The sequence below is a fragment of the Carcharodon carcharias genome, chromosome 15, assembly GCF_017639515.1.
Source record: "Carcharodon carcharias isolate sCarCar2 chromosome 15, sCarCar2.pri, whole genome shotgun sequence".
Lineage (NCBI taxonomy): Eukaryota > Metazoa > Chordata > Chondrichthyes > Lamniformes > Lamnidae > Carcharodon > Carcharodon carcharias.
In genome coordinates this window covers 118,865,342-118,878,341 of record NC_054481.1, presented here as the reverse complement: position 1 = coordinate 118,878,341, position 13,000 = coordinate 118,865,342, and the positions used below count along the sequence as shown (strand labels likewise).

The 13,000-nt window shown below is 41.8% G+C and overlaps 1 protein-coding gene across 1 annotated transcript in view; it reads right to left on the bottom strand.

The window, feature by feature from the left end:
- LOC121288462 (multiple epidermal growth factor-like domains protein 6) overlaps nt 1-12,759 on the bottom strand; it is a 54,505-nt gene extending 41,746 nt beyond the window's left edge. The window contains exons 1-3 of the mRNA XM_041206994.1: nt 12,231-12,759; nt 4,897-5,031; nt 1,170-1,279 (exon numbers count right to left, since the gene is read on the bottom strand). Coding sequence (XP_041062928.1) covers nt 1,170-1,279; nt 4,897-5,031; nt 12,231-12,313 — 328 coding nt within the window. The 5' untranslated portion in view covers nt 12,314-12,759. The remainder of the gene's footprint in view (nt 1-1,169; nt 1,280-4,896; nt 5,032-12,230) is intronic.
- Between the last annotated feature and the right edge of the window lie 241 nt (nt 12,760-13,000).

Genomic DNA, 13,000 nt, shown 5'->3' with positions numbered 1-13,000 from the left:
TCATTGGTTCTACACAGTGTATAGTGGGCAAATGGACATACCTTGGAATAGGCCGCATGAGGGGTCATAGAAGGTGGGTGGGGAGCATTCCTTGGCATGGGGGTACATGAGGAGGACTTTTTGGACTTACTTTCAAAAGATTCCCTCATGCGGACTATGACTGATACCCGACACCTGTGAGGTATCGTGAATCATGACACCTGGAAAAGCTGGCCCAACTCCATGTAAGTTGCAGAGCACTAGGATATGGCTATCTCTGCAATGGAGCCAGCCAGGTCAAGCATGCAGGGTGCGGGCTCACAACCCAAACCAACCCGCAACCTTAAAAGGCACTCCTAAAAATCAGAAACCCCAGGAACAGGGTCAGGAATCCAGGAATTGAGTCCCAGTTGCCACTTTCACCCTTCCAAGGAACCAATTTGTGCTCCTACAAATAGTACTGTGTTAATGACCAGATAGTCTGATTTTAGGTGTTGGTTGGAAGATAAATATTGGTCAGGACTTTTGGTCGTCTTAGAGTAAAAAATTCCATTGCACTACTCAATCTAAAGGGGCTGACAGGGCCTCAGTTTAACAAATGGTGACATCTCCACCAATGCAGCACTTCCTCAGAGTTACACTGAACCATCAGCCTGGATTTGGTGCTCAGGTCTCTACAGTGGAACTTGAACCCACAACCATCTGCTCAGAGGCAAGAGTGCTACTGACTGAGCCACAGATTACAGCTAAGAGGGTTCAGTATGGACATTTTGCCTCTAGATGGGTTAAATGTTCTTTGGAACTATGTAGCAGGGTTTCTATGAATAGTGCTAATGACACCTAGAGTTACAGTACCAAACTGCAGCAATTGTTTTTTCCCCTAATTGTCTGAGTTAGCTAGGCACTTATTTTAACACAACACAAAGTAATTTTATGCAAATGCATTAACCAATCCATAACACAGGAATTAACCCCCTAGTTAAATGTCAATGTTTGTTGCCATGGAGACATAATGATACCTGTCTCCAACCATGACAATCTTTAGGCTCCCACCCGCCATGCTAAAGGCCATCATTGTGCCAGTGGAACAATGCTAAGGATCTTGTTAATGAAGCTCAAGACAAAGCACTGAACGGCCTTTTGGCAGGAACGGTCCAGTGCTGCTATTTAATTCCCAAAAGACAACTTACGGTACAGGCATCCAGATTCATTGTTAAGCTGTATCCACCCAGGACAACACTTGTAGACAACCTGAAAGTCCATACTGTAAACCTGTCTGTACGCTGTGTAGTATGCAGTTCTGTAAAGAAAAACATACTCATTTATAGTCAAACTCAGATATCCTGTCTCCTTACCCCATAACCATGCTGCTATAGAAAGAAAGGTTTGGATTAGAAAGATGTGCATTTGTATAGCACCTTATTGTATCTCAATTATTTCAAAGTGCTTCACATTTTTTTTTGCTCGGCAAGTTGTGAGTTGGAAAGCATAGCCAGAAAGGTGGTGGAAACAGATTCAATCCTAATTTTCAAATGGGAATTGTTGTTTGGTAGTATAACTTGAGTATTGCTGAAAAAAGAGACATGTCAAAGCCTTTCGTCTTGCCCTCATCAGGACACTGTGCAAGAATACTAATATAAGGGGAAAACAATGATTTATACTGTATGAGTACAGAGTGCTGATTGATTGGTTAGTGGACTCTGACTGGTAGAGGTGTTGCTACAGCGAATGCACCAGTGATGGTGACTGACAGTTAACTGCCAAGCATTATTTGAAATTTAAACTAGGCAGCCTGACACTGATTGGTTAAGGCATTGCCCTGAAGAATGAGTCAGCGAATGGCTGTTACTTATTTTGTTTAGCTGAAACAGGCACAATGTGTGTACATGTTCTTTCTGTCTGGAAAGAACAGGGCCCTGTGTACTAATATATGTAGCTTCTGCTACACACAAATACATCACACTGTGAGCCCGACTGACAATCTTATATTGGTTGTCAATGTAATTCTTAGCAGACACAAAAGAGAATTGAATAAAAATGTGTGGAAAGAGCATGGGAGTCAGACTAATTGGTAGCTTTTACAGAGAGCTGACATAGGAACAATGAGCCAGATGGCCACCTTCTGTGCAGTTTGATTCTATGATTCTAAATAAACAATTACTGAAAATACAGTGACTAACTGGTTTACTAATGTCCTTTAGGGAAGAAAAACTACTGTCCCTACCTAGCTTGGCCTACATGTGTCTCCAGTCGCTTCTTACCTGTCCTCTAAAGTGGTCTAGTAGGTCACTAATATGTATCAAACCGCAACACTGCAGATTCAAGATTTGTCACCTTTTATGGGCAGTTAGGGATGGCAATAGGTGCCAGTGAGGCCCACACTCTCAAAATGAATAAAATAAATTGTAGGCAAACACAGCAGCACAATAACAGCTCTTTTGTACACACTTTGGTTCCACAGCATCAATGATAATGATTGCATATTTTTAGATAGTTTTTGCTGAGGCAGGAATGTTGGCCAGGAGAACTCTCTGCTCTGCTTTAAGTAGTGCCACTAAATCAGTATCATCTACCTGAAGTACAGGAGCAGGCGAGCACTTTAAAGTCTCATTTCCCACTGCCTCAGAGCGGCTCTAGATTCTGTGCTCCTAAAGTGGGGTTTGAAACCACAACTTTTGCCTGCAGAGGTGAGAATGCTACTAACTGAGCTGAGCTGATTCAGCGAGTATCTCTTGCATGGAGCTGAACCCTGTTTTCATCCAGCATCCATACGGATCTACAATGGTCAGTGGTTTGCAGTGGCGGCAGAAACCAAAACCAATTTTCTCCTCTCTAAAAGAGGCACAATAAAGGTTAATGAGTGTCTCTGCCCCCCGAATTCTCTAACCAGACCTGTGTGCTTACACTTTCCCACCCTTTACATAAAGATTTCTTACTGCTTTGTTGTGACAATGTGTACAGAAATGGACTGTTTCTGTACACGCGACACATAGCAACAGGAACAGATGTACATCGTATTGCCCAATGAACTACCATAAATGGATACAGGGCTGATTGTTAACCCTTATCTTGCTGAATAAACAAGAGCAGATAATGAAGAACCAGAAAAATCTAAATATTTACAAACCGCATGTTTACTCCAAAGGAAGGTCATGGAACTAATATTTATTAAATCTGGACAGTAGTGGAGAATTATGCCTTTCTAGAAGGTTATAGAAACATAGAATGGTTATAGCACAGAAGGAGGCCATTCAGCTTGCTGTGTCCATGCTGGCTCTCTGCAAAAGCAGTGAGAGTGGGATGAAGAGGGATGGGTGGAGCATAAACATCGGCATAGACTAGTTAAGCTAAATGACTTTTAAAATGCTCTAAATTAGGGTACCAGGGAGAACCACTGAGTGAATTATGAGTAGGGTAAGTGATTTGGTGCAATATGGCATCATCTAATAAATCTATGAATTTCTACATTTGGATGCACATTGGATTGCCATCCATTAAAATTGCTGGAGGCAGTGAAAACATCGGTTCCTCTCTTTAACAATGAATTTGACTGGAGTCAATGGGCACACGACTCAAACAGAAGCAAAGAACAATTGTAACTATCAACATCAAAGGGAACTTTCCAGCTTCCCCTGCCCAATGTATTTTCATGGTCACAAACTCTGATACTGGCTTTTTTATTCTAAATTTATTCAATTAATTGAACTTAAGTTCCCCAGCTGTTATGGTGACATTTGAACTAATGTCTCTCAATTGTTATTGAAGGCCTCTAGATTACCAGCCCATTCGAGGACCACTATGCTACCATGCTCTAGAGTGAGTGAGTACCCTTAATGGAGTGAGCAGGTCTCAGCTAAGTGTAATATTTTCACCTTCAGCATCCCTCCACATTTGTTGCACTGTGCAACTCATTCGTTCAAATGTATGGTCCTTCAATTTTTTTTTGTGCAGTTGTGCACACCCGGTAATTTAAAGTGGTCAATTTACATGCAGCCTGCACAGGGACTCTTGAGTTGCTGACTCACTCCGCAGCTTAGAGGGAACATTGCCAGTGACCCCTGCTGGAAGTATGTGTGATGCTGGCAGAATCAGCATCTTGATTATAATGCTCTACACAGTTGAACATTTTGCTAGTACCTAACTGTTACAGGTCCCTTGTAAGCAAAGCCCATTTAGGTGAGATACAGTTCAGTAGGAGGAGAGAGGGAGTGGTAGTCTATATCTACATGGGGATGAGGATCTGTACCTCAGCACGAGTCACTACATTCAGGAAAAATGATGAAAAGAAACTTCCATAACTATCCAAGGATTTACAACCAATATGACTCAATCAACAGGTGTGGACAGAAAATGGAATTGGATTTTTAGTTTCTGTTCATTTCAGTAAACTATTCACGTCTGGCTGTTGATTTCAGAGTTCAGAGAAGGTTTGCTCAACTGGTTCCTGGGTTGAAGGTGTAATCTTATGAGGAAAGATTGAGCAAGTTGTTTCTATACCCATTGGAATTTAAAAGAATAAGAGATGATCTTATTGAAACATATAGGATTCTGCTGAGAGGATATTTCTCCTTGTGTGGAGTCCTGAACTAGAAGACATTGTTTAAAAATCAGAGGTCTCCCATTTAAGATTGAGATGAGGAGAATGTTTTTCTCTTAAAAGGGTTGTTAGTCTGGGAAGAGCAGTGGCAGCTGGGTCATTGAATCTACTCAAGGCTGAGTTAGACAGGTTTTTGATCGACAAGCAAGTCAAAGCTTATGTGGGGTGGGGAGGTGGGGGGAAGCTGACAGGGAAGTGGAGTTGAGGCCACAATCAGATCAGCCATGATCTGTGAAGCAGACGCTGGAGGCTGAATGGCTTACTCCTGTTCCTAATTCTTGCGTTCTTGTGATTTGAATGATGTTGCTGTGATAACATACCTCCTCTCATGTCCCACGCACCACTTCTGTCCTCCACACCCTTGCTTCCACACTTTAGCCATCCGAGTGAAGGCCTGGACACACGGTTGCCTGTGGCCAATCATCATTACCTCCCTCTCTGCACAAACATTGGGCCTAAACAATAAGGATTAAATAAGGATTAATTATAGGCAATTCCTCGTACATACTATCAGACAAACATACGACAATGACGGGTAGGAAAACACCAGCTGGCCCATCAAGCCCACTACATAGCACATGATGGTCAAGTGAATTGTGATGAGGCACATCTTAACCTTTGTATATAGAGGCTAAAACACAGAAAAACCCAGGGCCAATAATGGGGGTGGGGAAGGTTGGAAAATTCCTCTCTGACTCCCTCAAGCAATCAAAACTAGTCCAGGAGAATACATGGATTAAGTATTATCTTCAAGGATACTTACCTTCAATATGGTGCGATCTCTGCCCTAAAAGGCAGTCCAACTGCCTCTTGAAGACAATGCAGAGGCTCAGCATCCAGCACACCAACTAGCAATGCATTCCAGAGGCTCACCACTCTCAGGTTGTTTCAGCTCCTTTCCCAGTGGTCCTCACAGCAGACCTAAATCCTTCTTGGTTACAGACTAGCTGGATCCAAATATTTCCCTCTCAAACAATGAAGCAAGTTTCACCCCACAGGATGCGCAGTAAATTTAGGAAAAGGCAATTTCACTACTGCAGGAGGAGCAGGCCACTCTGATCTCTGCAAACGAACAAGCCACATCTCTCAGGGATTTTCCCACCTGGAGAATAACACCAATCCCAATTTTTCCACACTAGCAACATGTACCAGTTACCCTTTCCTCTTGCAGACAATAATTCAGTTAAGTCCTCAGATGGGTACATGAATTATCTTCCATCAAGGTCAGTGAGAAAAGTTCCCTCCTAGGTCCAAAAAGGCCATTCTATATACTTTTCCTCCACTTTCTATCCTTTATCGCGTCAAAATCAACACAGTTCATACTGTCTCCTTCTCTGAGTCTCTCAAAACTGTCTATGCTCACCTCCCTTGGTCTTTCCTTCTCCCTGCACTCTACAGGACTTAAAACACAGGTTTTGTGTCACCTAACAACTACTGTTTGATTTAACCTCACCTCTTCTCCTACCCTTTTCAAGCTTGATGGCATCCTAAGCTAGAGGTTTCATCTCCTTGGTAACCAAAGGGAAGTATAGACTAAAACTTGGGTCTCACATTTTTGCCACCCATCTGTTTTTTGAGCAGTTTGTCTGATTTTACTGTAAGTCAGAGAATGGTTAGTCATTTTTCATGTGCTGTCTTGCACTAACATATTCACAGATTTGAATGGCTCCTGAGGTTATAAACTACCGTGACCTTAAAATTATATTCAGGTCATCCAGAAGCAGAGGGCTAGCTGATGAATAACTCCTGCCCCTTATCAGCATAGGTTTTATAATATACCTCCTTGCAATTTGTGTAAGAACTTCTGTTAGCAAGTCTGGTCCCCTGACCATCCATCATCACATTTGTCATTGCCTTGGTCAAAGGTGGTGGTCCTTCAACTTATATCTTGTATCAACCAAGCATTAAACCAGATTGATCATTGATGTAGCAGATATTCAGGAACAATGTTGGCAATTCAAAGTATGGGTTACTGGCTTTGCTAAAGCCGAGGTAATCAAACTCAGTTGCAATTAAAAATGGGTTCTCAAAACAGCCTCATTTCTTCTGAGCTATGGGAACGGAGAGGAATTCAGCCCAAACTCTCTTCTTCTTGAGATAGATCTTGACTTTGTGTGATAATGTAAAGTAAACAATGATGAATCAGTTTTACATCACTCCTGATTTTTATCCCTGTTGACTTGAGTGGGGTATGATTTAAAACAGGTTGCTGACTAGCTATCACCCATTTTACACGACTGCACAAAGTCAAGACAGACCCCCGTTGTCATTACTTTCTTTCCCTTTATTCTGTCATGGGATGTGGGCGTCACAGGCAAGGCCAGCATTTGTTGCCCATCCTGAATTGCCCTTGAACCGAGTGGCTTGTTAGGCCATTTCAGAAGGTAGTCAAGAGTCAAGCATATTTCTGTAGGTCTGGAGTCACATGTAGGCCAAATGAGGTAAGGACAGCAGATTTTCTTCCCTAAAGGACATTAGTGAACCAGCTGGGTTCCTACAATAATTGACGATAGTTTCATGGTCACCATTACTAAGACTAGTTTTCAATTCCAGATTTATTAATTAAATTTAAATTCCACCAGTGACTAGATGAGGAATTGAGGATTTTAACACATGTCCCCAGAGCATAGCCCGGGCCTCTGGATTACATAACTAGTGACATTGCCTCCATTATCCAGAAATTCCTGCTGAAAGGTTCACATGTGAATTTTGGACAACTGTCGGAATGCCTCTTCACAGTCAAATAGCTCGGTAATACTCACAAATGAAAAGTATGCAACCGAAAGTATGAACATTGGACATGGAATCGGTAAATTCAGTCCCTTCAAATGAGCAAGGGAGAAAATTAGAGGAACAAATTTTTTAAAAATCACTGTATCAAGCTCAGCTCACTTTCAGAGCCTTGTGATCTCATGCCAGGCAGTTCTATAGTAGGTTCACCTCAAGAAGCCAGTCTATATAATTAGAGTTCAAGTAGGAATTCCTGAAATGCAGATCCTTACCTGCAGGCTATGGGTCTTCCTAACATTGATTAGAAAGTAGACGGAGCATCTGGAATTTGTCTATCTCTACACTGAGGAAGTTAGAACAAAGTTTACTTTGGTCAGGATTTAACTGACTTAGGAGCAAACCTGCATCAGGATCACATCCTTTGTGTTCCATTCAGAAGTAAATATCTCTGTAATGTGTAACATCGGTCATTAAAACTAGAACCATCTATTTAAGATAGTTACACATAAATCCAATACGGAATTCAGGAGAAATTTCTTTACCTAATGAGAAGTTAGAGTGTGGAACTTCCTACCACACAAAGTTTTTGAAGTGGAAAGCAATGATAGAGTTAAGAGGCAACTAGATAAGGAATTAAGGTTGTTGAATATGCTGATAAGGTCAGCTAAGAGGGTTGGGAGGAAACTAGTTTGCAGCATAAATTGGCATGGGTCAATTGGGCCTGTGCTGCACTTTCTAAGTAAAAAGTCTAAACCACTAACACCAACTTTCTCTCCAACCCTCCCTCTCAAAAATAACGGGAATCTCAGACAATCCAATAAGGGCCTAGAGCATCAGAGTCGAGAGTAAGAAACCTGACGTCACATCCCAGTCTCAACACTTTCATCTTCAGGCTTTGTTTCCAGTTTTGACAGGCTGCTTCAGCTACTCTGAATGACTAAGGAAAGTTTTCTGGTGGCTCCCCACCTTCAAGCTTCAAGTCTGAACTGAACAAGATATCATAGATGGGAGGATTGGGGGCAGAACCAGGAGAAATGTAGCAGTGTAACACGTTAAAGTAATATGCACCTGGTCAACAGATTTGCAGTAGGAACCCTCTGGGAGGGTTGATTAATCCTTTTGATTATTGAGCATCTTTAATGGCCTACACACTTATTTCTTCTATTTTCCATTCATCTCTCACCTCCAAAACCAACCTAGGCTAAAAGACTAAGTTCCTCCGAGACCTCTGACATTGGCCCTCTACAATTATCTACTCTTGAGTGAGTAAGAGCTGGTGGGAGCAAGTTTTTCTCTTCCCCGGCATCGCAGAGAAGCACTTGGCCTCTCAGCACAGTTGGGTCGGCAACTCATTGTGTGAGATATTAAGGGCATGCAATGCCACCTTTCTGTCAACCAAGTTTGTGATACTGAACATTATATATTTTCTAAAGAGTTACAAAAGTGAAATACAAAAACCCAAAGAATTATTCTTGGGTAGAGGTTATTGGGCCATTAAATTTCTCACTCATTGTTCACATGATTAAATGATTTTCACAGGTACTACACAAAGTGTGCCTTTGAGTGATTTGAAACACAGAATATACCAAATTGCTTCTCACTCACAAATCTAACTAGGTTTTACTATTTGTAATTGTAAATGGCTTCCTCTCCTCAAGAACTGACCCCCTCCATTTCAAAACCACTATTGTCACCCCCTCCAAAAAATCTGCACTCAATCCTTCTGTTCTCATGAGCTCCTATCCCATCTCCCACCACTATTCCTCTCCAAAGCATCTGAACATGTTGTCACTCAGATACATACCTAACTGCCCAACAACTCCCTGTTATAATCCTTCCAGTCACCACCCCCTTCCCACAATGACATTATCATTATTAATGACTGTAATTATTGTGTTTGGCCCTTCTCATCCTTCTTGACTTCCCTGCAGCCTTCGGCCTAGCTGACCACAACATGCTCCTCCAATGCCTCTCCTCTGTAGCCCAGCTTTTGTTTGGCTGCACACTTGCCTATCTTATCAAATGTAGGAACATGAGTGGGCCATTCAGCCCCTCAGGCCTAATCTGCCATTCAATTGGATCATTACTAATCAATATTTTAACTCTATCTACTCGCCTTGGTTCCATATCCCTTAAAGGTCATGCCTAACAAAAATAAGAGGTTTTGTGGCGCAGTGGGTAGCTTCCCTTCCTCTAAGCCAGTAGCGCTGGGCTTGAGTCCCACTCTTGGACTTGATGGCTAAGGAAGGTATGTTCATAATGCAGCCAAAAAGGTTGATTATCAACCTGCAAATCCTTTCAATGCATGCCAATGGCAGGCAGTAAGAGCAGGAGAGATTCCTGGTCAGCAATGTGATCAAAGTAAAGCTGGAGCCTCTACCATCAATATCCATGGCTCCAGATTAAAAAAGCATGTAAAACTGCATATTGACACAGCAACTCAGACTTCAAGTGATCTGCGACACACCACCACCAATGAAAATACAAAAAGTAAGGGCATCTTCAGCAATGGCTACTCTCTCTATCCCAAATGTTGTCATCTCAGGAGTAACCCAAGGATATTCCTTTGACCCCACTTCATCTTATTCAAAACACTGCCCCTTGGTAACAGCATCCAAAGATATGGGATCAGTTTCCAAATGTGCGCCAATCACAACAAGCTCTACCTCTCCATTACCTCTTTCAAGCCTTTATCTTGGTATGTTTTCTATGTTAAAGGAACCAAATAAATGCAAAATAGACTGATTAACTTTACCATTGAAATAACGGACATAGGAATTTCACTCATGTTTACAGTGTAATCCTGCTGCAGGTGCATTCCATGGAGCAGCAAGGGCATAACATTCCTCTTTTAACAAAAACAATGGAGAAAATAACATTTCAGTTAATTCCCAACTAACAAAGCAATTTTGCTAGTGGGTCAGAGAAAATTTTCCTGTTTCGGATTAAAAACGTAATGTCAGACTCACCCCCTCCCCTCCTGCCCTCTTGAATTATCATGATTCCTCATCTCTCTCTTAGCAATTTAATCCCCTCCACTCCTGCAGGTGCTGACTCTTAATTATTCCCCAGGTTCTAGCCACAACAAGCGGCCATTCTGTCAATGTTCAATGTGGCAAGATATTCCATCATGGGAGGAACCGCTTTTAGCATAATTCTCTCCCTCAACCGACTCCATCTGCACATGGAGTTTTACACGGATTTTGACTCATGCAGGATGATGTGAAGGTGCATGCATGTACATTGAGCAGGGGCAAGAAAATATTTTTAAAATACTTTACACCAGGCAATTGTTAGGAGGGAAATCTTTGGATTCATTTCGTAATCAAGTAGCAATGATTCTCACGAGATTTATATTACAGTCCCAGTTGACTGTGACAATTGAATATGTTGGTTGCCAAGTCTCCATATATACATGATGCGTGTGTTGTATTAAGTTACGTGCCTGATGGATGCAATTTTTTTTTTCGCTGCACAAAATAACAGAACATTAGTTTGAGCTCCTGAGATCCAGGCTATTTCAAATCCCTTATTTGGGAGCTCAGGTACGTAAACCAGCCTGCTGCTGATCCCTTATATCGTAGACCAGTTACATATTTCTGCCAAATTGCGCATAGCAAGGTTCCACAATCGCCATTTGATAATAAATGTCTGTTTTTCAGGTATTGGTTGAGGGTTATATATTGGCCAAGACAATGGGGAATATCTCTCCTGTTCTTCTTCGAAATAACAATGAAATCTTTTAAACGACCAGGGAAGGTTTCAGTTCACATTATCGTCCCTTTAGCTCAATCGCCAGGTGCTCTCTGCAGTCCCCATACGCTACCGGCAAACGCGTTTGCTCTTGTGAAAAGGTTCGTTTTGAGGACGCTATATTTTACTAAACAATGATACTACCGACCAAATCTGGTATCAAATCAGATTGTTAAAAGGACACGTTTGCAACAGGTAACATATTTTAAAAGTTGACCGAATGATTAGGTTATAATCTATTGTCACTGAGTAAGTGATCCTTTCGCTGGATCTGCTTGGTGCCCGGACACCACAGATGTTTGTACAATCCTGTTTACTGCCAGGTTTACTGCTCCTGATCGCTGTTCTGTAAGATGCAGATGTTTGGAGCTCGGCTCTGATGAGCCCTACACACTCAAAACATCCTGCCCTCACTCACGATTGACACATCGAGAATGGTCATTTGGGCAAAATACAAGGGAGCATTCTGAAGGTTCGAGCGAGGAGCAGCACATTCTGAGAAACGGGGCAGAAAATTGGAGTCAAGGTAGATTTTTTTTTTAAAAAAGCAATAAGGAATTAATGATATGCCTTTTAAAACATCTGTATTACTCTCATAGGAAATGCCACAACATATGGGGAAAATGTAACAAATTAGCAACTACTAAGAAACTTCTCTAGAAGTTTAGTAACTTTAAAGTAACGTCAGCAGGGTAATGGAGAAAGATGGGGGGGATAGGGGTGGGGGGACTAATTGGATAGTTCTTTCAAAGATCCGGCACATGCACAAAGGGTCGAATGGCCTCCCTTCTGTGCGGTATCATTGTATAAAGTTATCAAACTAATAAAAACAAAAAAACTGCGGATGCTGGAAATCCAAAACAGTTATCAAACTGTTGCCTAAAAAGCTAAGGAGTTATAAGTGAAATTCACCAGCATCGAACCCATCGCCTCCCCCCTCGGCTCTACGTCATGTCCCGATCATGTCTCAGACTCCGAAATGTTTTCTGATCCAATGGGCAAGCAAACCAGCGCTACTGTTTAAAAAAAACTGTCCGAGTTGCACAGTTGGAAAGAACATTTCAATATCCAAATTAAACCAATAAATATTTTTTAAAAATCAGGAATCCTAACAGCGTTTAAATTCACTAGGAAGTTTTAACTATTGTCATATTTAAAAATCAATACTTACATGTGACTCTGGAGTATTCCCGAGTTAATCGCAGAGGTCACACCGAGGAGCAACATACAGACACTTGCTGACACTTGGTCCATTTTATGGCGTAGAGTTTGTGGTACTTGTATCTTAATTTTTAAAAGATTGTTTAAAAATCCTGATTTCTTCCGCTTGTGAAATTTCAGAATTGCAAAACTTTCCCAAAAGACGAAAAGAAAGGTTCAGCTGCTGTTCAGTGTGACGTCCCCGCCAGATCGCAAAGGCATCTTTTCAGGGGAATTCAAATATTTCTCAGACTCTCTGGAATGCTAACATTTAGTGTCTCTCTTTTTGTTTTCCTTTCATTAAAAATCTCTCCCAGTTACAACAAAATGAATGAATAGCCTAAGTTGACAATTTCACAGGTTCCCTCTCAAGTTATTGGTAGGATGGACATTTAATCTAGAAATGCCTTGTGATGACCAGCCATTATGGAGGATTCAGCTTCGATCGTTCCTATGACTTCGCAACAGCTCATATGGAAAAGGTGTTAAGGACAGCAATATTCTCTCACACACACCGTTGTGCCTAATAGTACGGGGCTGCACGAGCAGTCACATCACTGCTAAAATGCACCCAGTCCTAAAGCCCATCCGACTAGCATCCACCCTGGAGGAGGAGTTTCGTATCAGACACACCCCCTCATCCACTCGGCGAATTCCACCCTCCCTCCAGACCTGAACCCAATCATGCTTCACTGGAACAGAGAGGGGGGAGGGACGATTCAGCCCAATACAGGTGCCTTT